We start from the raw sequence: 26,120 nt of genomic DNA, 5'->3' as shown, positions 1-26,120 counted from the left end.
GTTTTGTTTTGAAGTATTATTGACCTACAGCTCTATGTTCGTTCCTGTTGCACAACATAGTGATTTGATATTTCCCTGCCTTTCAAAATGATCACAGTAAGTCTAGTTACAACATGTTGCCACACAAAGATATCACATAGTTATTGACTATATTCCCGACACTGTACATTTCATCCCCATGACTCATGTATTTTTCAAATGAAAGTTTGAACCTCTTAATCTCCCTCACCTGTTTCTTTCCTGCCCCCATCCCCCTCCCCTCTGGCAACCACCTGTTTGTTCTCTGTATCTTTGAGTCTGTTTCTGTTTTGTTATGCTTGTTCATTGTGTTGTTTTAGATTCCATGCATAAGTGAAATCACACTATTTGTCTTTGTCTGACTTATTTCACTTAGCATAATACTGTTTAGGTCTATCCATGTTGTCACAAATTGCAAAATTTCATTCATTTTTTATGGCTGAGTAATATTCCATTGTATATGTATGCCAAATCTTCTTTATCCATTCATTTATTGATGGGCGCTTAGGTTGCTTCCATGTCTTGGCTATTGTAAATAATGGTGTAGTGAGCATAGTGGTGCATATATCTTTTCTAATCAGTGTTTTTTTCTTCAGGTAAATACCCAGGAGTGGAATTTCTATATCATATGTTACTTCTATTTTTAGTTTTTTGAGAAAATTCCATACTGTTTTCTACGGTGGCTGAACCAGTTCACATCCCCACCAGTAGTGCACAAGGAATCCCTTTACATCCTCACCAGCACTTGTTATTTGTTGTCTTTTTGATAATAGCCATTCTGACAAGTGTGAGGCGATATCTCATTGTGGTTTTGATTTGCATTTTCCTGATGATTAGTGATGTTGAGCATCTTTTTTGTGTGCCTGTTGGCCATCTGTATGTCTTCTTTGGAAAAATGTTTATTCAGATCCTCTGCCTTTTTTATAAAACTTGGTTGTTTGTATTTTTTATCTTAAGTTGTATGAGTTCTTTCTATATGTTGGATATTAATCCCTTATTTAATATATTGTTTGCAAATATCTTCTCCCATTCAGTAGGTGGCTCTTTCATTTTGTTGATAGTTTACTTTGCTGTGCAAAAGCTTTTTAGTTTGATGTAGTCCCAGTTGTTTTATTTTTGCTTTTGTTTCCCTTCCCTGAGGAGACATATCCAAAAAAAAAATATTAGTAAGACTGATATAAAAGAGCTTACTGCTTGCGTTTTCCTCTCAAAGCCTTATGGTTTCAGGTCTTACATTTAAGTCTTTTATCCATTTTGAATTAATTTTAGTGCATGATATGAGAGAGTAGTCCAGTTTGACTTTTTGCATGTAGCTGTCCAGTTTTCCCGACATCATTTATCAAAGAGACTGTCTGTTCTTCATTGTATGTTCTTGCCGTCTTTATCAAAGATTAATTGACCATTAAAGGGTGGGTTTCTTTCTGGACTGTTTGTTCTGTTTCATTGATCTGTGTCTGTTTTTGTGCCAGAACCATACTGTTTTTTTAAAAATAAATTTTATCTAGTTATTTATTTATTTATGGCTGTGTTGGGTCTTTGTTGCTGCGCACAGGCTTTCTCTAGTTGTGGCAAGTGAGGCTAGTCTTTGTTGCAGTGTGCGGGCTTCTCATTGTGGTGGCTTGTTGTGGAGCACGGGCTCTAGGTGCATGGGCTTCAGTAGTTGTGGCACACAGGCTCAAGAGTGCAGGCTCAGTAGTTGTGGTACACAGGCTTAGTTGCTCCGCAGCATGTGGGATCTTCCTGGATCAGGTCTCGAACCCACGTCCCCTGCATTGGCAGGCGGATTCTTAACCACTATGCCACCAGGGACGTCCCTACCATACTGTTTTGATTACTGTAGTTCCGTAGTGTACTTTGAAGCCAGGGAGCATGATACCTCTAGCATTGTTCTTCTTTCTCAAGATTGTTTTGGCTGTATGGGAGTTTTTATGTTTCCATACAAATTTTAGAATTGTTTGTTATAGTTCTGTGAAAAAAAATGCCATTGGTATTTTGATAGGCCTGGCATTGAATCTGTAGATTTCCTTATGTAGTATGGGCATTTGAACAGTATTAATTCCTCCTATCAATGAGCACGGTATATCTTCCCCATTTGTTTGTGTTGTATTCAGTTTCTTTCATCAGTGTCTTATACTTTTATGAGTTAAGGTCTTTTACCTCCTTAGTTAGAGTTATTCATAGGTATTTTATTCTTTCTGGTGCAATTGTAAATGGATTGTTTTCTTAATTACTCTCTCTGATAGTTTGTTGTTGGTGTATAGAATTGCAGTAGATTTCTGTATATTAATGTTGTATTCTTCATCTTTACCGAATTCATTAGTTAGTTCTAGTGGTTTTTTGGTGCTGTCTTCAGGATTTTCTATGTATAGTATCATGTCATCTGAAGACAGTGATAGTTTTACATCTTCCTTCCAGTTTGGATTCCTTTTATTTCTTTCTCTTGTCTGATTGTGTCAAGGACTTCAATATTATATTGAATAAAAGTGATGAGAGTAGGCATCCATGTCTTGTTCCTGATCTTAGAGGAACACCATTGAGTGTGTGTTAGCTGTGGACTTGTCATATATGGCCTTTATTATGTTGAGATGTTTTTGCTCTATACCACTTTGTTGAGAGTTTATCGTAAATGGGTGTTGAATTTTGTCAGAAGCCTTTTCTGTATCTGTTGAGAAGATCATATGATTTTTTTTTTATTCTTGAGATTGTGAATATGGTGTATCACATGGATTGATTTGTGGATATTGAACCATCTTTGCATCCCTGGGATAAATCCCACTTCATCATGGTGTATGATACTTTTAATGTCTTGTTGAATTCGGTTTGATAATGTATTTTTAAGGATTTTTGCATCTGTGTTCATCTGTGATATTGGCCTCTAATATTCTTCTTCTGTGATATTTTTGTCTGGGAGTTTGGTATCAGGGTGATGGTGGCCTCATGGAATGAGTTCAGAAGTGTTCCTTCTCTGCAGTTTTTTTTTTTTTTTTGTGGTACGCGGGCCTCTCACTGCTGTGGCCTCTCCCGCTGCGGAGCACAGGCTCTGGACGTGCAGGCTCAGTGGCCATGACTCACGGGCCCAGCCGCTCCATGGCATGCGGGATCCTCCCGGACCGGGGCACGAACCTGTGTCCCCTGCATCGGCAGGCGGACTCTCAACCACTGCGCCACCAGGGAAGCCCTCTCTGTAGTTTTTTGAACAGTTTGAGAAGGATAGGTGTTAAGTCTTCTCTAAATGTTTGGTAGAATTTGTCTGTGATGCCATCTGGTCCTGGAGTTTTGTTTGCTGGGAGTTTTTTGTTTACTGATTCAATTTCATTACTGGTAATTGGTCTGTTGATAGTTCTATTTCTTCCTGGTTCAGTCTCGGGAGATTGTACGTACCTAGAAATCTGTTCATCATTTCTGATTTTGTTGATTTGGACCCCCTCATTCTCTCTCTTTTTTTTTCTTCATAGGTCTGGTTAGTGTCTTATTTTTCATTTTAAAGAATCAGCCCTTAGTTTCGTTTTTTTTTTTTTAAGTCAGTTTTATTTATTTCTGTTCTGGTCTTCATGATTTCTTTCTTTCTACTAACTTTGGGTTGTATTTGTTCTTATTTTTCTAGTTCCTTTAGGTGTAAGGTTAGATTATTTATTTGAGATTTTTCTTGTTTCCTGAGGTTGGCTTGTATTGCTATCAACTTCCCTCTTAGAACTGCTTTTGCTGTGTCCTGTGGATTTTGGGTTGTTGTGTTTTCATTTTCACTTGTCTACAGGTATTTTTAAAATTTCTTTTTGTTATTTCTTCAGTGATCCATTGGTTGTTTAGTAGCATATTGTTTAGCTTCCACGTGTTTGTGGTTTTTGCAGTGTTTTTCTTATAGTTGATTTCTAGTCTCATAGTGTTGTAGTTGGAAAAGATTTTTGATAGGATTTTAATCTTCTTAAATTTATTGAGTTGTTCGAAGCCTAGCATGTGATCTATTCTGGAGAATGTTCCATGTACACTTGAAAAGAATGTGTTTTCTGCTGCTTTCAGATGGAATGTTCTCTATATCAATTAAATCCATCTGGTCTAATGTATCATTTAAGTCCAATGTTTCCTTATTGATTTTCTGTCTCATTGTTTGTCCTTTGATGTAATTGGGGTGTCAAAGTCCCCTACTATTATTGTGTTACTGTCAATTTCTCCCTTTATGTCTGTTAATATTTACTTTATGTACTTAGATGCTCTTATGTTAGTTGAGTATATATTTACAATTGTTATGTCTTCTTGGATTGATCCCTTGATCATTAAGTAATGTCTTTGTCTCTTGTTATAGTCTTTGTTTTTATGTCTGTTTTGTCTGATGTAATATTGCTTCCCTGGTTTTCTTTTGATTTCCATTTCCATGCAGTACCTTTTTCCATTGTCTCACTTTTTATCTGTGTGTGTGTTTAGATCTGAAGTGAGTCTTGTTGGCAGCATGTATATGGGTCTTGTTTTTGTATCCATTCAGCCACCCTGAGTGTTTTAATTGGAGCAGTTAGTCCATTTATATTTAAAGTAATTATTGATAGGTATGTACTTACTGCCATTTTGTTGGTTGTTTTTGTAGTTCTTTCTTTGTTCCTCTCCTTCTTTTGCTCTCTTCCCTTCTGGTTTGAAGACTGTCTTTAATACTGTATTTGGATTCCTTTTTCTTTTTTGTGTGTGTATCTATTGTAGATTTTTGGTTTATGGTTCCTGTGAGGTTTATATGTAGAAATCTGTATGTGTATATATATGTATGTATGATTATTTTACGTTGCTGATCTCTTAAGTTTGAATGCATTTTAACAACTCTGCATTTTTACTTCCCCTATCCCCCCAACGTTTACTGTTTTGACATCATATATTACATCTTTTTGTTTTGTGTATTCCTTAATTACTTATTGTGGATATAGATGATTTTACTTCTTTGTCTTTTAACCTTCTTACTAGCTTTATATGTGGTTGATTTAATATCCTTTATTTATTTATTTATTTATTTATACTCTTGCTTTATATTTGCCTTTGCCAATGATATTTTTCCTCTCATAATTTTTATATTTCTTGTTGTGGCCTTTTCTTTTTCACTTAGAGAAGTCCCATTCACATTTCTTGTAAAGCTGATTTGGTGGTGCTAAACTCCTTTAGCTTTTGCTTATCTGTAAAACTTTTTATTTCCCAACAAATCTGAATGAAAGTCTTGCTGGGTAGAGTATTCTTGGTTGTAGGTTTTTTCCTTTCATCACTTTAAGTATATTGTGCCACTTCTTTTTGGCCTGCAGAGCGTTTCCTGAAAAGTCAGCTGATAGCCTTATGGGAGTTCCCTTGTACATAACTTGTTGCTTTTTCCTTGCTGCTTTTAATATTCTCTCTTTATGTTTTGCTGTTTTAATTATAGTGTGTCTTGGAGTGGTTCTCTTTGGGTTAATCCTCTTGTGCTTCCTGGACCTGGATGTCTGTTTCCTTTCTCAGGTTAGGGATGTTTTTAGCTGTTGTGTCTTCAAATGTGTTCTCTGCCACTTTCTCGCTTTTGTTTCTCCTTCTGGGACTCCTTTAATGCAAACGTTAGTGTGTTTGATGTTGTTCCAGAGGTCTTTTAAACTGTCCTCATTTGTTTTTATTCTTTTTGTTTGTTTGTTTTTCTCTTCAGCTTCAGTGATTTCCATTGCTCTGTCCTTTAGCTCGCTGATCCATTCCTCTGTATCATCTAATCTACTGTTGTTTCCGTGTATATTTTTTAGTTAGTGTATTCTTTATCTCTGATTCTTCTTTATATTTTCTAAGTCTTTGTTAGAACTTCTAACTTCTCATTCTCTTTGTCCATTATTATTCCAATTTCTTTGAACGTCTTTGTCATAATTACCTTGAACTCTATTAGCTAGATTGCGTATCTCAACTTCAATTAGTTCTTATTCTGGGGTTTTATCTCATTCTTTCATTTGGAAAATACTCCTCTCTTGCCTCATTTTGACTAACTTACTGTTTCTATTTCTGTGTGTTTGGTAAGTTGGTTACACTTCCTAACCTTGGAGATGTGGCCTTTTGTAGGATACATTCAGTGCATCCCAGCAGCACACTTTCCTCTGGTCACCAGAGCTGTATGCTCCAGTGGTAAACACTATATGGGCTGTGTGGGTCCCTCTGTTTTGGTGGGCTGACGACTCTGGGTGGTCTGGTAGGCATGGTTTGCCTTTGGTCTGGTTGGTTGCCAGGCCCTGCCTTGTGCAGAGACTGCCAACCACTGGTGGGTGGAGCTGGATAATGAGGCTTCTGGCCGCAGAGCCCTGGGTGGTCCCAGGGCTAGTGTTGGCCCACTGGTGGGTGGAGCTAGGTTCTCACGTGGGTGGTTGTGGGGCTGGGGTTCCAGATCTATTGTCTGCCTGCTGGTGTGTGGGGACTGTTCCTGACATGGCTGGCTGCAGGGTCTGAAGTGTTGCAAAGTTGGTGCTGGCCTGCTTGTGTTTGGGGCTGGATCTAAGGTTTCTCGGGGCTGGTGTCAGCCTGCTGTTAGGTGGGACTGTATCCCTGCCTGGCTGGCTGCTTGGCTTGAAGCATCCCAGTACTGGTGCTGAGAGGGTGTTGGGCAGGGTCAGGTCCCTGCTAATAAGCTAGAGGGAGGATTCAAAATGTCACTTGCCAGCACCAATGTCTTCATGGTAGAACGAGCTCCCCTAAATTGCTTCTGCCATTGTCTATGTCCCTAGGGTGAGCTCCAGTTGCCTCCTACCCCTCTAGGAGTCTCTCCAACATTAACAGTAGGTTCTGACCTGGGCTCCTTTCAAATTACTGCTTCTGCCTTGGGTCCCGGAATGTGTGAGATTTTGTGTGCATCCTTTAAGAGTGGATGTTTCTCTATTTCCCTCAGCTCTCTGGTTCTCTGAAAGTAAGCCCCACTGGCCTTCAAAGCCAAACGTTCTGGATGCTTGTATTTCTGGTGCAGGACACCTGGGCTGGGGATCCCAATGTGGGGCTCCTTGGCCAGAACTTTTGCAGTTGTAATTATTCTCCTATATATCCAAGTGGGTCCACTTGGGGCTATGGGTCTTGACTGTACTGCATCTCTGCTCCTCCTACTTGTCTCATTATGGCTCCTTCTTTATATCTTTAGTGGTAGATCTTTTCTGCTAGTCTTTTGGTCTTTTTCATCAATAGTTGCTCTGTAAATAGTTGTAATTTTGGTGTGCCCTTGGGAGGAGGTGAGCTCAGGGCCTTCCTACTCTGGCACCTTGGCCACCCTGACCTCTGCTCTTTTTTTAAAAGTGATGCTTAAAATCATGTGATAACCAATGAAGACTGTACTAAATTTCCTTGAATTTATTGACAAATATTTTTCATTGTAGTAAAATATAGGTAACATTACGTTTACCGTTTCAAGCGTACAGTTTGTTGGCTTTAAGTATACTCCCAGTGTTGTGCAGTCATCACCACCATCCGTTTCCAGAACTTTTTTCATCTTCCCAAATGGAAACTACCCATTAAACAGTAACTCCCCATTCTTCCCTGCCCTTAGCCCCTGGGAACCAACCACCTTCTACTTTCTGTCTATATGCATTTGACTGCTTTAGGTACTTCACATAAATGAGGTCATTCAGTAGTTGTCCTTTTGTGTCTAGATTATTTCACTTAGCATAATATCTTCAAGATTCATCCATTTTGTAGTATGTGTCAGAATATCCTTTTAAGGCTGAGTAATATTCCATTGTACGTATACACTACATTTTGTTTATCCATTCATCTGTTGATGGACATGTGGTTTCCAACTTTTGCTTATTATGAATAATGCTGCAGTAAACCTGACTGACTGGAATCCTCTTGAAATTTCAGAATTAATGGTAAAAGACAGCATGCTGGGAATTCCCTTGTGTCCAGTGATTAGGACTCTGCACTTTCACTCCCAGGGCCCAGGTTCAGTGCCTGGTCGGGGAACTAAGATCCCGCAACATCGTGGTGTGGGGAAAAAAAAAAAAGCATGCTATTAAAAATGTCCTTACTTTTCCTTTTGTGGTAAAAATGGTGATATGTGTAAAACAACATGGTGACTAACTAATGATCTCAACAAATACTGTTTGTTGAGTAAAGAAATATATTTTAGGAAAAATTATATGCTGAAAATTTGCTATACAGTTTATTATAGTACACATATTTCTAATATCTCAGCTTACAACGTTTGCTAGATTCTGTTTTGATAATGAATTATATTTTGAAGTACTGTTTTTGTGAACCACTAAAGGAAAGATGTGTTGAAGATTTATTCTCAAAAGGAAGTGACTTGAACAGTGTTTTATGAAAAAACCATGTAATAACCACTGATAAAGCAGTGCATTAATAATTTCCTTTAAAAAGGAAATTGGGATATGGTTGCAATTTATTCACTTCATCATTTATAGGTAAGCAAAGGAAATTAAAGTGAGAAGTCCACAGAATATTACAGCATATTTTTATTATGGTTAATTTTATAAAAATAATACCTTTGAAATATAGTAGACTTTTTACAGTATTTCCAAATGAAATGGTGAGGGACTATTGAAAAACTTTGTTTCACACAGGTTTGCTGTTCATCTCCTGTTGTTTCTAATTTGTTGATGTTTAATAAGTGGCTGTTAGTAATATGCTTTCCTAGCAGGTACTTTTGAGAAAATCTGGTTTTTCAAGATAAAAGGGAAACTTTAGTAGTGAATGTATAGTTACTTTTCCAAAGAAACTTGAGCTATGGAAAAAGAATTTTGATGATGAATGTTTGGAAATGCATTCATCATTGTAGAATTTTGTTGCTAAAAATGATGTCACCTGCAACTACTGTATCTGCACACTTAAAACATTAAAAGAAATTTATTGCTTGTTTTAAAGTCAGTGTGAACCAAGGATGTGTGTGTGTGTGTGTGTGTGTGTGTGTGAGAGAGAGAGAGAGAGAGAAATTGATTTATAAGTAATTGGGTCACATGATTTTGGAGGCTTGACAAGTCCAAACTCTGCAAGGTAGGCCCAGGGAAGAGTTGCAGTTCTAGCCCAAAGACAGTCTGTTGGCAGCCTACTGGCAGCATTTTTCTTGAAGGAGGTAGGTCAGTTTTTGTTCTAGTAAGTCCTTTAACTGATTGAATGAGGCCCACCCACATTATGAAGGGTAATGTGCTTTACATATTCCAAATTAAGCAATTTAAATATTATCTCATTCCAAAACACCTTCACAGAAACATCTGATAATATTTGACCAAATATCTGGGCAGTGTGGCCCAGCCAAATTGACACATAAAATCATATTACAGTCAGTTTCAGCAGAGTTTAAAACTTCACTGAAATTATTGTTAAAAATATAAAGATGCAGTGTTTTCTGATTAAGCCAAATTTTTGCATAAAAAGGAATTGGAAGGTATAGTCAACAGTGGACTTTTTCCATTTAGACCTTTTAATCTTATATCTTTGTGAGGTGTCATTTGTTTCCCCAGCTGTGACAACCACTAAATCTAAATGTTCCAGTTTAGAACCAAGGCTTTCAGATTGCTTTGCCATTAAGTATTAAACCAAGATTTTAGAAGTAATGAAGCATGCTGAATTCATTGCTCTCACTAAAATTGTTAATATTTTAAAAAGTTATGGCCCCAGGGCTTTTGTTTGTTTGTTAAATAAGTTTCAAAAAGCTATTTAAAATGTTTATTTCATTTTCATTTCTTTTTAAAATTTCTATTTTTGTGGATTTCATAATAACAATAGAATAGTATATATATAATTTATAGATAAATATACATATAGGGGTATTTGTTCAGAATTTTTACTGATTAGGGTATATAATAAAAATTTTTGGAGATTTCATCTAGAAGATAAAGGAAGTTTAATATAAAATTTGATGAAGAGGATGATGGGAAGAAGCCTTTGAAGCATTTTGGAAAATGAAGGATGATTGTTTCAGCTTTAGACTATTCTTTTTCTGGAATGTTTTGTTGTGTTGTTGAGAGTTTTTCAATTTGAAATAGAATTCCAGTTTATAATGGGAAATATTACTAATACACCAATTAAGTTTACTGAGCAGTGCATTCTCTTGCTGTTTTCAAATCTACTTTGGTAGCCAAATAATAATGAAAAAGATGCATGAAAGAATAGAATTAGAGTAGTAATACCAAACTATGATAGCTAGATGAATTCTATCTCTGTTTAGATAGACTTTACCTTTATGGGTAGAATTTTATAATGATTTAAGGTAGGGAAAGAGATAAAAGGCAAAGATTTTGAGATGATTCATTTGTAAATAGCACATGTGATTAAACCATGGATGATTTGGAAAGATAAAACAACTAGAGATATAGAAAGGGATGATATCTGAATATTTTGCCAGAATTACAGATTTTTGATATGGGAGATGTAGAGAGCACCAAGTTATTAGCCAATATGGAGATTATTCTTGAAGAATAGGAAATGATGGTTTTTCAGGTAGAAGGGGATATCTTTTGAAGGCAAAGAGCCTTTCAGGACAGTGATTTTTATGTGTTAGTATCATGTTTACTGCACTGTATAACACTTTATGACATCAGTATAATCCTACTGAGGTATGTGATGGGACTCCCATTTTAAGATGGAAAGAGTATAAAGAGCCTTGGTAACTTGCCCAAGGTCAAAATATATGGTAAACATGCAGAGCCCAGAATTTGAACCCAAGTTTATTTGATTCTGTTCAAATTATTCTTCACTGAGAGCCTGCTGTGGTGCCAGGCATAGTGCTTGTGCCTTAGGAGTTCAGAGTAGAATAATACATGGCTTCTGCTCTCAATATAGTATTGCAAGTGAACAGACAGTAATTTATAGGGAACCTTGGGGAGTTAGAGAAAGACCACTTAGCCCAGTCTGAGATTTTTAGGGCCATTTTCTGTAGGACATAGTGCCTCATTTTCTGTAGGACATAATGCCTGAACTGAATCTCAAAGGAGGAATAAAGAGTTAATTGAAAGGAGATGATCTGTGGAGAGTGTTGCAGCCAGGGGGAACCACATGTGTAAAGATACTCAGGCATAAAAATAGCATGATTTATGCTGAAGAACCTATTTCTGTCTAGGCCTTAAAGGATGGGGTTGGTGGGGACCAGCAGAAGAGCCTAAGTTTCTCTTTTCATACCTCATCGCCTGGACAGAAGCTGGTTAAGATATTTGTGAATAAAATTTTAGACTTTTCAGTGTGATTTTACCTTCCTTTTCTAGGATCAGTTCGACAGCTTAGACAAGCATACACAATGGGGAATTGACTTCTTGGAAAGATACGCCAAATTTGTTAAAGAGAGGATAGAAATTGAACAGAACTATGCAAAACAATTGAGGTAAGTTACATTTTTTTTTTCAGTTCTCAGAAATGAAATTACATGTTTAAATAGTTGGATGTTAGATAAATGTGATATACCAGAGGTTAAATTCTGTGTTTGTCATCAGAGTTAGATTGAATTAGCTAACTGGTTTGTTTTAATGACTAATTTAATTAAATCATTGCCTAGTATCAGAAGGAATATTGGCTAGCTAGATCATGAGTAGCTTTCATTCCAGAAAGATACTTAAAGTCATAAAATCAGGAAGCAATATTCCAGGAAAAAGAAATACCTGGGTATTCTGTGCTTTACAGTTTTATTCCCCTGTAACCTTTTGCTTTAGTAATCTTTGCAAAACGTTGAAGAGTTCTCCAGTTTCTCATTTCTTTAGAGTTTCGAACACTTAGAAAGTGAGTGTGATGAGCTGAGTTTCTGTCAAAAACTAGATATATAGGACTTCCTGGTGGCACAGTGGTTAAGAATCCGCCTGCCAGTGCAGGGGACACTGGTTCGATCCCTGGTCCGGGAAGATCCCACATGCTGTGGAGCAACTAAGCCCGTGCACCAAAACTACTGAGCCTGTGCTCTAGAGCTCGCGAGCCACAACTGCTGATGAGCCTGTGCTCTAGCGCTCGCGAGCCACAACTGCTGATGCCTATGTACCTAGAGCCTGTGCTCTGCAACAAAAGAAGCCACCGCAATGAGAAGCCCGTGAACCACAACGAAGAGTAGCCCCCGCTCTCCGCAACTAGAGAAAAATCCACACACAGCAATGAAGACCCAACGCGGCCATAAATAAAGAGATAGATAGATAGATATTACTGATGAAAGTGATTTTGGAATATGTGTTAGGAGATAAAAGTTTTAAAGGGAAAATTTTAATCTCAAATGGAATTTGTCTTAAGATTTTGTTTAAGCAGAAAATCGTCGTTAGACCACAACCTGACAAGTAGTTTTGCTGCAACGTATTCAATAAAAATGGTGTTTGAAGCTTGAAGACTAGACAACAATATAAGGTTCTAGCTGTAGGGGTTAGGATTCTTTATATTGCATAGTGACAGAAAAATACAACCCACAAGGCACACATGAGTGAAAAGTCTGTAGACATATTTTGACTAATGGGTCAAATGTGTCTAGGCGCCATTTCTTGGCTCTGCTTCCCCTTGTTGCTTTTATCCTCAGATTTCATTCAGTACCATCCTTTTTACCCCCATAGCTCTAGATTTCGTATCTTCATACCCCCACATCCTGGGGAAGAATGATGGTCTTCTCTTTTGTGCATTTGGGGGAGAAGAGAGGGAAGGAAAGGGGGAAAGAAGAAAGTGAAAGGGAGAGGAAGAAGATGGAAGGAGAGCAGAGTACAAGTGTGTATCAACTTCTTTTCTCCAGAAATCCCAGCAAAAGTCTCCTTTTGTCTTGCTGGCCCTGGTTAGATTATATGCTTATCCTGAACAATTCACCGAAATGAGAATATTAGATTGATTTCTAGCTAATGGTTGGGGGAGGGATAGGTGCCCAAAAGAAATTTAAGGTAGTGGATCACAGAAGGAAGGGGGATATTTGAGTGATAAACCACATATGTCCACCATTTATAGCAGTTTATGCAAGGAGCTGACTGGGTGTAGGGATGAAATAGACTAGTATGATGAATAGGTTACTTATGTTTATAATGATATACATACTACTAATATGACATCTATTGAAATAGTAGCATCATGCTAATTTCATGATCCGTTTGCTTCCTATTTTTTTTTATTTTTTATTTATTTATTTATTTTTTTTGCGGTACGCGGGCCTCTCACTGCTGTGGCCTCTCCCATTGCCAAGCACAGGCTCCAGACGCGCAGGCTCAGCGGCCATGGCTCACGGGCCCAGCCGCTCCGCGGCATGTGGGATCTTCCCGGACCGGGGCACGAACCCGTGTCCCCTGCATCGGCAGGCGGACTCTCAACCACTGCGCCACCAGGGAAGCCCCCTATTTTTTTTTAAACCAAGGAATTTCTGTATGAAAATATAAACAGGGAACCTACTATATTAATAATAATTGTGATGATATTTTACTTGTCCAAAAGTTTTGACTTGGGAACTTTACCGTTCAGGAATCTGGAAGCGTTAAGGACCTCTGAAAAGTTAAAATAACAATAAAAAAATGTATTCATGTGTAAACAATGAAAAATTTCCCTCATTTACTTTATAATTTGATCTCAACTCTAGCACATTAAAGTTTTCTGGGTTCTAAGTATTCCAATAGAAGTGAAGAAAGAAAATGCTACAGACAGTACAGTGATGTTATGGCAGTGTGAAGTGCCAAATAATAAAGAAAAGATTAAAAGATTGCAAACAACAGATGAAAAAATTGTTTCCAGACTAAAGGTACCTGTCAGTAAGGCAATGATGAAAAATACTGTGGAATATGCAATTTGAAAAAGTCAGGTGTAGCAGCATATTTAAAAGGCTACTCAGTCTGTCAGTGTAGAAAGCAAGTTGCAGAACTGAATGTACAACAAGACCTCCTTGCTTACTTGAGCTTGAGTATATAGCTATGTGTAAAATTTGTATGTATTCTGAAGAGGTCTAAAAGGGTACACCCCAAATTGTTTTACACTGGTTACCTCTGAGGAATGAGAGTGGGGTGATGAGAAGGGAAGGAACTTACACTTTTTACTTGTATTTTTTAATTATTGAAGTCTTTTCAACAATTGTGTAATCTTAAGCAAAGAAGATGGTATATTTCAAAAGAATCCTATCACAAATTATAGAATAAAAATTGGTAATTTATAAGGTAAACCTTCAGCATTCTGCAATGTTTAATTGTCCAAAATAACTTGGGCCTCAAGAGTTTCAGGATGGCCAAGGTTTTACCGGAGTAACAGGACTGTAATCAAATGGCACACTTGTTTGCCTTTCTGTTTTGTGACTGATAATAACGGTTATAATTTTCACTTAACTTGCAAAAAGAGATTTTAACACCACTTCTTTGAAGCAGGAGTGGCTAGAACCCACAATTCCATGATATGAAAATATAATTTTATAGTGAGAAAGTAGGTTTTGTCATGTACAGACGCTCAGGTTAAGTGATGTGCATCTTTTTTCTGTCCCAGCAGACTAAAGAAATTTAGTACATGTTCATCCTAACAGTGGCTCTCACTTGCAGTGATTCTCAGCAAGAGCAGGATTATTGGAAGGTGTTGAGGAATTCCAATAAGGAAAAGTTGGTAGGAGGCTTGTGTAACTTGAAAACCATCTACTCCCTTCCCTTTCTCTACATTGAGATTTGCTGCTTTGGATGAATGCTTAGTAAATGACTGGATTATCAGCTACTCTTTATAGTATCTGTTTTGTCCAAAGGGAAGAAGTGTACCTTGTTTATTTCTTCTTTAATGGGAAAAATTCTTTTGGTTGACTCCCTCCTGTTTTTGCTACTGCAGAGGACAGTTTCTTTTCATAGTGAGGCAGCTCTTTTGTCTCCTGAAAAACAACTATATTCAACTATATTAAACATTTACATTTCAAATATATTGCAGGATTAAATTTTGCAATATATTTTTTGTAAATATATATTTTTTATTTGCATAAATTTAATTTGCAGTATAATTTTGGCACTCCTAGTTTATTCTCTGTCTTCTGTTTTGATGGCTTTGGTTTAATTTTATTTTAGTTTGGTATTGCTTCATTTTTGGTAGTGGTTTGAGGACAGGAATAAAAAAAATAAAGCATCTAATCATGTTTGGAGACATAGTCATAAACAGTTGAGCCCATTGACAGATGAATGGATAAAGAAGGTGTGTGTGTGTGTGTGTGTGTGTATATATAATGGAATATTACTCAGCCATAAAAAGGAACGAAATTGGGTCATTTGTAGAGACATGGCTGGATCTAGAGACTCATACAGAGTGAAGTAAGTCAGAAAGAGAAAAACAAATACCGTATATAAATGCATATATGTGGAACCTAGAAAAATGGTACAGATGAACCGGTTTGCAGGGCAGAAATAGAGACACAGATGTAGAGAACAAACGTATGGACACCAAGGGGGGAAAGTGGCAGGGGGTGGTGCTGGTGGTGTGTTGAATTGGGAGATTGGCATTAACATGTATACACTAATATGTATAAAATGGATAACTAATAAGAACCTGCTGTATAAAAAACAAAAAACAATTGAACCATGTCCATTATCCATGGATAATAAGTGGGACTAATGGTCCATGTCCATTATCCATTATCCATGGATAATAAGTGGGACTTTGAATCACTTGGTAGAATGTTTTTTGTTTGTGGACATAAAAAACTGAAATCAGTCATTCTTCTGATAAATTTATAATATTGTATTTCTATGACAGAGATTGACTAAATTTTCTTAAGTGAAAAAAGAAGCTCTATATAGATAATAGTATGTATCATTTTTTTCTAGTAAAAATAATTACAGCATTAAATTCTATCATAGAGATTGCTGCATGAAATTATATTCCCCTACTTCCACCCCAGATCATTCCTTTTTGGCTCAATCGTGACAGCGTGGTACTGGGAGAGAAATAGATTGGACAATGGGAAGCCTAAAACTTACTCTTACCTTAACCAGAACAGAAATCTCTCCAAATTTCTTGGATCTTATTTTTATTTCTGTACCTTGCCAACCCTGGCAACATAGCTGGTACCTCTAGAGCTGAGTGAATGTAAGTTGAATGCATAAATAATTGAATGACCTGTGTTTCACTTTAGTTTAGAAATTAGGATCTCTAACTATATGGTGAACCTTTGACCGTGTACTGCTTTCTATCCATACTAGAGTTTATGTCATATACATCAATGTGAAGAGATTGCTCTACTAAGAGCTGTCCCAAATATTTAGAATAGGCTTAGATATAGAATAATGCAAATAAAACCAGTTTTTATTTTCTATTTAGTCTTTATTTTCTCATGTCTCTTTATCAGAATTTTCTATTCCTATCCCACTGTTTAGTCTCCGAAGAACCTAGGGAGCTCATCTTTGTACTGACTTGTGGAAAGTAGAGATTACTTTTATTCTTTGGTTGGCCATTGTTTAACTTGTGACTCTTTGGTCTTCCCTGAGTTTTTGATCAAACTGCTTAATGTAGTAAACCCTAAGACTGGCATCTGGATACAAGCAGGAGCAACTATTCCCTATATTAATTTTCTTCATAGAATGGATCTTGTGGGAACTCTTTCATTCTTGTCAGTCTCTGGGAGTTCCTGAGCCTGCCTGGTACATATCTAGGTGCCTGTATGCAGATGACTTACTGGCTAAATAATTTTTGCCTCTTAATTCTAGAAAATAGTCTCCCTAATAAAAGATAAACTCCACAAAGGAAAAAGATTCTTGTTTGTTCTGTGCAGTGCTTATTCCTAACTTCTAGAATAGTCTCTGGCACAGAACAAGCACTTTTTGGTATTTACTTAACACTTAACATAGCATTTAATGTGCCAGCACTATTCTCAGTGCTTTTACACATCTTATAATTTATTTCATTTTCATAAAATCCCAATGAGATGTTGGTATTACTTTATACATTAAGAAACTGAGTTACAGAGAGGTGAAGAAAGAGCTAGCTGGCTCAAATCTGGCTGCAGAGTCTGAGTACTTGGTGCTGCCTCTCAGCATAGGGAGAATGACTAATTCTCATTGAAGAGGATATTTTTCTATCACCAGTACCTAGTGCCATTGAGACATCTTTGGGTTTCTAAGGTATTTTACTAGGGACAATAATAAATTATCTAAAAACTACATAACATACTCTTTCCAACTAACACATCTGTTTATAATGTAACAATTAATTATAAACAATTAAATTATAGAAATTTAATTAAATATAAATTAAATTATGTACTTCATAAATTTAGGGCTAGTTGTATCTTTTTCCATAAAGATAAGAACAGGTTAAAATAAAAGGTTAACATTTTAGAAGTCCTTACTTTTAAGAAAATGTACTTGTCATTAAGGAAGTTTAAAAATTTAATTATGAGAATTTAAGATAAATGCTTTTTACTTTTATTATTCCTATAACCTATTATAAATTGGAGCTAGGGATAGCATAATGTTAGTTCTCTCTGCTTCTTTGCCTGTAATATTCTCCTTAACTCTATTAGCTATTTTCTTTTGGTGGTTTATCAGAGGAGAGGAAATAGCATGACAATTGGAGAACCTTTTTTTAATGTAATATAACTATATTTTCTTGATATGTTTGATTTGGACTTCATATACTTATCGTTACAATATTTTAGCTGTTTGGTATTTTTGTTTTTCATTTGTTTTTTTATATTTTTAAAAAATTTATTTTTGTTTTCAGTTTTCTAGCTGTTTGTTTTTCGATCATTGGCATTTTTTCTGCTCCTATCCTTGTACTTTTTGTGTGCCATGGAGCTCTAATGTTATCTCAGTTCATTCTGTTATACCTAAAAGATGCCCCCAACCCTCAACTTAATTATCCACCAGACTACTAACCTACATTTGCAGCAATAGGGTTGTTTGTTATTTTCAGTTTATGTAGGATGCGATCTCATTTAATCTTCACAGAGTTTGTTGATCTTTGTTGTCCTATTTCTAAGACCTGTAGAGTACTTGCCCTGTAGTCAGCATACAGCAGTAAACTTTTGTGGAATGATTCAATCAATGAACTCTACTGCTTTACTAGTCAAGAAATTCAAGCTCATCACCTTAACAAGAATCATGAAGCCTATTCCTGATTTTTATATTAAACTGTTTCCTTAAAAAATGAAGCAGAACCTAACAAGTAAAACATAAAGCTCTTAAGAAAGAAAATAAGTTCAACCCAGTTATGGTAAACATTTTGATAGTGAGCTTTCCAGTGAAAAGGATTTAAAGATCTTGTTTAAACAACTATAAAGAAATAAGAAGGTTGTCAATGATGTTGGCTATATAGATCACTTAATCTCTTAGCTCTTTCATAATGCCTTTAATAGTTTTATTTCTGAGTTATTTGTTTAGCCATTTGAATTGTATAGGAGTGTCTGAAATGTGACAAAATGTTTATTTCATCATCCTCTAGGTTTAAAATATAGACAAATCAGATAGATTAAGCTGCTGACTTGAAGCTAGGACTGTGTTACATAGTTCTGCTTTAAGAATCTAATATTTAGAAGGAAAACAGAAGTTATCAACTTGCAGAACAAAATTTCTCCGAAAAGTATAATACTTAAGTCTGTGCCAATCTGCTCCTTCCTCAGTCTAAATTGAGCAATAAAATAATTTTCCTCTTTTCTGTCTTGAACATGCCTGAAAATATTCTTCTGGAAGATTTGCAGGTTGATTAGAGATCACATTATTATGCCTATCACATCCTAAATAGCAATGAATTGTTGAATATATTCTTTGGGTATAGACTATGAAGCTGATACCATAAATGCATAGTCCCCTTCACATTTTAGATACTGTGTATCCTTGACAGGCTAAAGATCAAGCAAAATTAGGAACTGGCATTTTTAAGAAATGAAATACTTTGTTTACCTTCACATCCATTGAAGCTTGTTTGGTTTTTCTTCTAGGTCTTTCAGGCATAAATACTTAAGTCCTCTTATTTCTTCTTGTTATCGGTCTATTTCGCCATTTACCACCAGTAGAGGTATAATGAGAATGAAGCATGTCCCTTAAAAAAACAAATACAGTATTCAGAATTTGTCTAATACTACTTGTAGTAATCACTTTTTTACATTCAATTTTTTAAAATTGTGGTAAAATGTACCTAACGTGAAATTTACTCTCTTAATCATTTTTAAGTGTGTATTTCAGCTCTATCTCAAGCTGAAATATAAATATGTATATTAAGTATATTCGTACTGCTCTGTGACCAATTCCTAGAACTTACTCATCTTGAACAACTGAAACTCTGCCTATCAAACAACTCTGCATTTTCCCCTTCCTCTAGACTCTGGCAATTCTATTAATACTTTCTGTGTCTGTGAAATTGACTACTCTAGGTACTGCATAAGTGAAATCATACAGTATTTTTTTTTTGACTGGTTTATTTTACTTAACATAATGTTGTAAGGGTTTATCCATGTTGGGAAATGTATCAGAATTTCCTTCCTTTTTAAGGTTGAATATTATTCCATTGTACAGATAATACCACACTTTGTTTATCCATTCATCTGTTGATGAACATTTGGGGTTCTTCCACCTTTTCCATATTGTGAGTAATGATTTTATGAACATGGTGTCCAAATATCTGAGTCCCTGCTTTCAGTTCTTTGGCTATATACCTACAAGAGGAATTGCTAGATCTTATGGTAATTCTATGTTTAATTTTTTTGAGGACTACCATACTATTTTCTGCAGTGGCTGATCTATTTTGCATCCCTACCAGCAGTGCACAAGGGTTCTAATTTCTCCACATCCTTGCCAACGCTTAATATTTTTTGGGTGTTTTCTTTGTTTCTTTTTTCTTGACAGTAGCCATTCTGATGGGTGTAAGAAATCTCTTTGTGGCTCTGATTTGCACTTCCCTAATGATTAGTGACACTGAGTATTTTTTCATATGCTTGGCTGGCCGTTTGTATACCTTTGGAGAAATGCTATTCAAATTCTTTGCCGATTTTTTAAATTGGATTGTTTGTTTTTTTATTATTGCGTTTTAGGTGTTCTCTATACAGTCTGGATTGTAACCTCTTATCCGATATATGACTTGCAGATCCTTTCTGCCATTCCACAGTTGCCTTTTCACTCTGTTGATCATGACCTTTGATGCACAAAGTTTTAAATTTTGATGTTTGGTTTATCTATTTTTTCATTTGTTGTCTGTGCTTTTGGTGTCACATCCAAGAAATCATTGCCAAATCCAATGTTGTAAAACTTTTTCCTATGTTTTCTTCTAAGAGTTTTATAGTTTTAGCTCTTACGTTTAGATCTTTGACCCATTTTGAGTTAATGTTTTTATATGGTTGTAAGGTAGGGGTACAGCTTCATTCTTTTGTATGTGGATATCTTTTACATTCAGTTTTTTACTATAAGGAAAGATTTGTGTCTGTAAGTGTTGGAAACCCCAGTGAGCTACTTTGTTTAATGGTAAATTTATTGAGAAGAGATATTTATTGATTTATTTATTGATATCTTTTATTAATTTGATTTTTTTAATTGATTTGATTTTTTAACTTGAGCTCAAGAAGAGGTTGAACTGTTCAGCTGCTGGAAGTCCTGGGATGCAGCTAGGTCACAGGGGAAAAAAAGTCAGGATCTGAAACACAGCCAGAGAGCCAGAGACCTTTGTTGTCTTCCTCCCTCCCTCCCTCCCTCCTTCCCTCCTCCCCGCCCCCCCCCCCCCCCCCCCCCCGCTCCTTTTTGGGCTTCTTTTTATGTGTTGGCTTCATTCTTTCAGTGCAGACTGGCCTTTTTTCTCCACATGGCAGGAAATATACTCACCACCATTCAGTTTTATGTCTCAGAGATTCAGCTCTTGTACTGATCTCAAAGCTGTATCAGGTACAAACACTTAAAAATTCCAGTAAGAGAATTCTTTGGCCCAGCCAGATTCAGTTTTCTATCTCTGGATCACTTAGCTGAGGCCCACAAATAGGGCCGTTTGTCTTAATCTGGTAATTCCTAAGCATGTTAACCGTTAGATATAGGGACAGCAATTAAGAAAAGGGATACTAGTCAGTCTCAGATATCTAATACTACCCTTCTGCCATAGTATGATTTGTGTCCCATTTTACAAATAAATATGGTATTGATCACCTGTTAAACAGTAATTAGAGCTCAGAGCCTCTCAAATGTTGAAAGATTGAAAATGTATAGAGGTGATTTTCTGCTTAAAATTTTTTGAGGTATCTTGTACCTCATCATTTAACTGTAAAATGTAGTTTAAATAAAAATGAATTAAAGTTTTGAGAAATTATTTGGAATACTTTATAATTTTCACTAAAACTCATATAAACATGGCAAAACTAGAATGGGTAAAAAATATTAAAATCAGCAATTTAAATATAAATTAAGTAGTATGATATATTTAATATCACATATACAATTAGGATATATAGAGAATACTATAATATTTGGAGAAACCCATTACATTTAGAAGCCTTCTCAGGCTACTGAAGGAAGAGTGTTAATTCCTCTGTATCCATAGTGCATGATCCTAAGTTTCTTAGAAAACATGGATGAAACACACACACATCAAAACAAAGTATTAGCTTATCTATGACATCTATTATAATTTCTATAATATGTATTGTATCTGTATAAAACTTGGTTTTAATTAATTCCTGATTCATAACATGCTATTCAAAACATGTCTTACATATAAAAACTGCTATCATAATTGGTTACTTGGAGAATCTCTGGACTTAGAGGAAAATTTCAAAAACAGTAGCCTAGGGAAACTGACACTAAGGGCAGATTTCTTTTTCTTTTTTTTTTTAATATTTATTTTATATTGGAGTATAGTTTGATTAACAATGTTGTATTAGCTTCAGATGTACAGCAAAGTGATTCCGTTATACATATACATGTATCTATTCTTTTTCAAATTCTTTTTCTATTTAGGTTATTACAGAGTACGGAGCTGAGACAATAGGTCCTTGTTGGATATTTATTTTCAATACAGCAGTGTGTACATGTCAATCCCAAACTCCCAGTCTATCCCTCCCCCTCACCTTTCCCCTCCCCCGCCCCAGATAACTATAGATAACTATAAGTTTGTTCTTTAAGTCTGTGAGTCTGTTTCTGTTTTGTAAATAAGTTCATTTGTATCTTTTTCTTAGATTCTGCATATAAGCAATATAATATGATATTTGTCTTTCTCTGTCTGATTTACTTCACTTAGTATGATAATCTCCAGGTCCATCCATGTTGCTGCAACTGGCATTATTTCATTCATTTTAATGGCTGAGTAGTATTCCGTTGTATTGTGTACCACATCTTCTTTATCCACTAATCTGTCAATGGATATTTAGGTTGCTTCCATGTCTTGGCTATTGTAAACAGTGCTGCAATTGAACACTGGAGTGCATGTATCCTTTCGAACCATGTTTTTCTCCGGTATATGCCCAGGAGTGGGATTGCTGGATCATGTGGTAGCTCTATTTTTAGTTTCTTAAGGAACCTCCACACTGTTCTCAGTAGTGGCTGTACCAGTTACATTCCCACCAACAGTGTAGGAGGGTTCTAAGGGCAGATTTCTTCTTCTTTTTTTTAACATCTTTATTGGAGTATAACTGCTTTACAATGGTGTGTTAGTTTCTGCTTTATAACAAAGTGAATCAGGTATACATATACATATATTACCATATCTCCTCCCTCTTGCGTCTCCCTCCCACCCTCCCTATCCCACCCCTCTAGGTGGTCACAAAGCGCTGAGCTGATCTCCCTGTGCTATGCGGCTGCTTCCCACTAGCTATCTATTTTACATTTGGTAGTGTATATATGTCCCTGCCACTCTCTCACTTCATCCCAGCTTACCCTTCCCCCTCCCCGTATCCTCAAGTCCATTCTCTACGTCTGCATCTTTATTCCTGTCCTGCCCCTAGGTTCTTCAGAACCTTTTTTTTTTTTTTAGATTCCATGTATATGTGTTAGCATACGGTATTTGTTTTTCTCTTTCTGACTTCACTCTGTATGACAGACTCTAGGTCCATCCACCTCACTACAAATAACTCAATTTTGTTTCTTTTTATGGCTGAGTAATATTCCATTGTATGTATGTGTCACATCTTTATCCGTTCATCTGTAGATGGACACTTAGGTTGCTTCCATGTCCTGGCTGTTGTAAATAGAGCTGCAGTGAACATTGTGGTACGTGACTCTTTGTGAATTATGGTTTTCTCAGGGTATATGCCCAGTAATGGGATTGCTGGGTCGTATGGTAGTTCTATTTTTAGTTTTTTAAGGAACCTCCATACTGTTCTCCTTAGTGGCTGTATCAATTTACATTCCCACCAGCAGTGCAAGAGGGTTCTAAGGGCAGATTTCTTGAGAGAGATGAATTGCCTAAAATATTTTTAGTTTAGGAGGAACCTGCCTGTTTTACACTTACATATTTAAGACAAGCCAGAGATTTATTTGACCTAATAAGCATATTATGTTAAAAATTCAAAGCAAGGATTTGTGGGACTTAGTAACCAGTCACACCTTGGTGTGTATTTTTGCCGACTTCAGACTGTTTTCTTAGAAGGCCCAACTGAGATCAGCTGCTTTGAGGGGATAAATTCTTTGGGTATGCTTTTATCATTAATTTGTTTTTAAATTAAAAAACAGTATATGATCACTGTAACACATTTAAATTTTAGTCACTTCCCAGCCCCTCTCCCTAGAAATGAGTACTATTAATAATTTGTTGTGTCTTCTTCTAGGGCATATGTTTTCCTAGAATAGAAGTTTTGATTTAGTGGAGTACAAGAACATTTTGGACCATGCTGTAGTTTTTCTAGTGGCAGGGTAGGCTTGGATGGAGTCTTAGTGGTTTGTATATGGTTTCTGAGGGCTTTATTGGGGCTTGGGAAGAGCTTCCCATAGATGGGTGACTTTACATAAGAGAGGCAAGACAAATTTTAAAAAATTGCTGAGGATTAACTGTGCATGCTCAAAAGGTAAAAGTAATATTACTTTCTTCTTCCCCTTCCCTCTTGTGGTATTTGTGCTCTTCCTCCCAGAAGCTAGAGTTCAAATTAGTGTTGTTTATGCTGTGTTTAAGCTATGAGTACGTTAAGACTTTTGTGTTAATATCTGTGGTAGTAGTCATAATTCTTTCAAGTGTCAGAAGCCCAAGTCATATTGGTTTAAGCAAAGAAAGGAATTTATGGCTTATTTGACTGAAAAGTTTAGGGATCTGGGTACTCAGAAAAGTAAAAATTTCTCTCTTTTTCTCTTGGTTTTGTTGTCCTTTCTGTTGATTTAATACCCAAGTAGGCTCTTTACACGTGGGGCCTCCAGGATTGTGTCCTATCAACTTAGCTTCAGCATAAAGAGAACATGTTGATGAACAACAAGGACCTATTGTACAGCACAGGGAACTCTGCTCAGTATTCTGTAATAACCTAAATGGGAAAAGAATTTGAAAAAGAATAGATATATTTATATGTATAACTGAATTACTTTGTTGTACACCTGAAACTAACACAACATTGTTAACTATACTCCAATATAAAATAAAAATTAAAAAAAAGAAAAAACATATCTTACCAAGAATTTCAACAGAAATTTTAGCATTGACTTTGGCCTGGATTAATGGGCCTGGATCAAATAAGTGTTTCTGGACTGTTACATGTGACCAACCCACCACAATTACGTAGACGTGACAATAGAGGAGCTGTAGTTTAGGTTATGCTAGGCTGTACTAGAATAATAACTCCCAAATCTCAGGGACTTTACGCAGCAAAAGCTTATTTCTTGCTCATGCAAAGTCAGCCACAAGGCTAGGTGATAACTCTAGTAGTCCATGTGGTAACTCAAGAATCCATACTGTTTTCACCTTGATCTTAACATGAAGCCTCCACAGTTGCTTCATCAGGGAATGAAGAAGCCCAGACGTTTATGCGTGAACTATAATGCTTTAGCTTGGTACATAACACAGAGCTAACAGCCCATTATACAGAATTAGCCACATGGTTCTGCCTAACTGCAAGTGTGCTGGAAAATGTGTGAAATAATAGGGATCTTTATTTCTTTATTTTTTTTGCGGTACGTGGGCCTCTCACCACTGCGGCCTCTCCTGTTGCGGAGCACAGGCTCCGGACGCGCAGGCCCAGCGGCCACGGCCCACGGGCCCAGCCGCTCCGCGGCATGTGGGACCCTCCCGGACCGGGGCGTGAACCCGTGTCCCCTGCATCGGCAGGCGGACCCCCAACCACTGCGCCACCAGGGAAGCCCAATAGGGTTCTTTGATGAGCAGAAATATGTCTGCTACAAACTGTTACAGAATAAAAAAGTGTAGTGAGTGATGCAGGTAGGCATAGACAACAAATGTCAATTATAGCCTATAACTCTAAACAATGCTTAAAATGTTGATATACAAAATTATGTTCAGAATTTGAAACTACTTGCTCTTTGGAATGTTCTTCGCCCAACATTGACTTGTTTTTATTTAAAGTAATTCAGGGACTCATGGTTGAAAATCACTGACTTTAAAAGTAATTTCCAGCATGCAACCCATTTATAGGTTGGAGACTGTGGTTATAACCATAATAAGTTAATCAGTTACCTCATAATTGCTGATTTCCATAGATATTATAGTTTAAACCAGTACATCTCAAATTATTTGTGATGATGGACTAGTTTCTTTTAAAGTTTCTACTGATGCTTTTATAAAATACAATAAAAATTTAATGCTAGAAAAAAATGACATAAAAGGAGACATGAAATACAGGCCCTACTTTTTTTTACTGTTAGATTCAACATTTATAAAACTACTCTCAACTTCTGTTCTTAGCTTGTTGTGGGATAGGTAATGAGGAGTCTGGACCTTTACTGGTCCATGGATCATATTTTCAGGAGCGTGGTATAAAGGACTGTGGTTAATGCTTTGCAAATATTGTCTACTTTAATTCTCATAACCTTATGGGTTAGAGGTACTGTGTATCACCATTTATAGAAAACTGGGCACAAAGAGTGTGAGTAAATTGCCCAGGGTCACACAGAAGCCGCACAAAACGCACGTAGTCCAGTTTGACTCCAGAGTCCATGTGCTTGTCTGCCTCTGATTTTGCAAAGATGAAATGAGGTAGCATTCTAGTCCGAGACTGTCAAGAATGGACATAGATACAGGCAGAGAAAGTTACAATTGGAATTAATTCATTTGCCTAAAGAAAGAGAAGGTTAAGGATCACATAGTGATTTTCATATAAAAGTAGAGTTACAGAGGATACTGAC

The 26,120-nt window shown here is 36.5% G+C and overlaps 1 protein-coding gene across 2 annotated transcripts in view; it reads left to right on the top strand.

Moving 5' to 3' along the window:
• Positions 1 to 26,120, top strand: part of FNBP1L (formin binding protein 1 like) — a 120,895-nt gene that overhangs the window by 57,200 nt on the left and 37,575 nt on the right. For both annotated transcript variants that reach the window (XM_082670602.1, XM_082670601.1), the window contains exon 2: positions 11,190 to 11,305. In XM_082670602.1, coding sequence (XP_082526728.1) covers positions 11,190 to 11,305 — 116 coding nt within the window. The remainder of the gene's footprint in view (positions 1 to 11,189; positions 11,306 to 26,120) is intronic.

Source organism: Grampus griseus (assembly GCF_964374135.1).
Source record: "Grampus griseus genome assembly, chromosome: 1".
Classification (NCBI taxonomy): Eukaryota; Metazoa; Chordata; class Mammalia; order Artiodactyla; family Delphinidae; genus Grampus; species Grampus griseus.
This window is presented reverse-complemented; position numbering and strand designations above follow the sequence as displayed.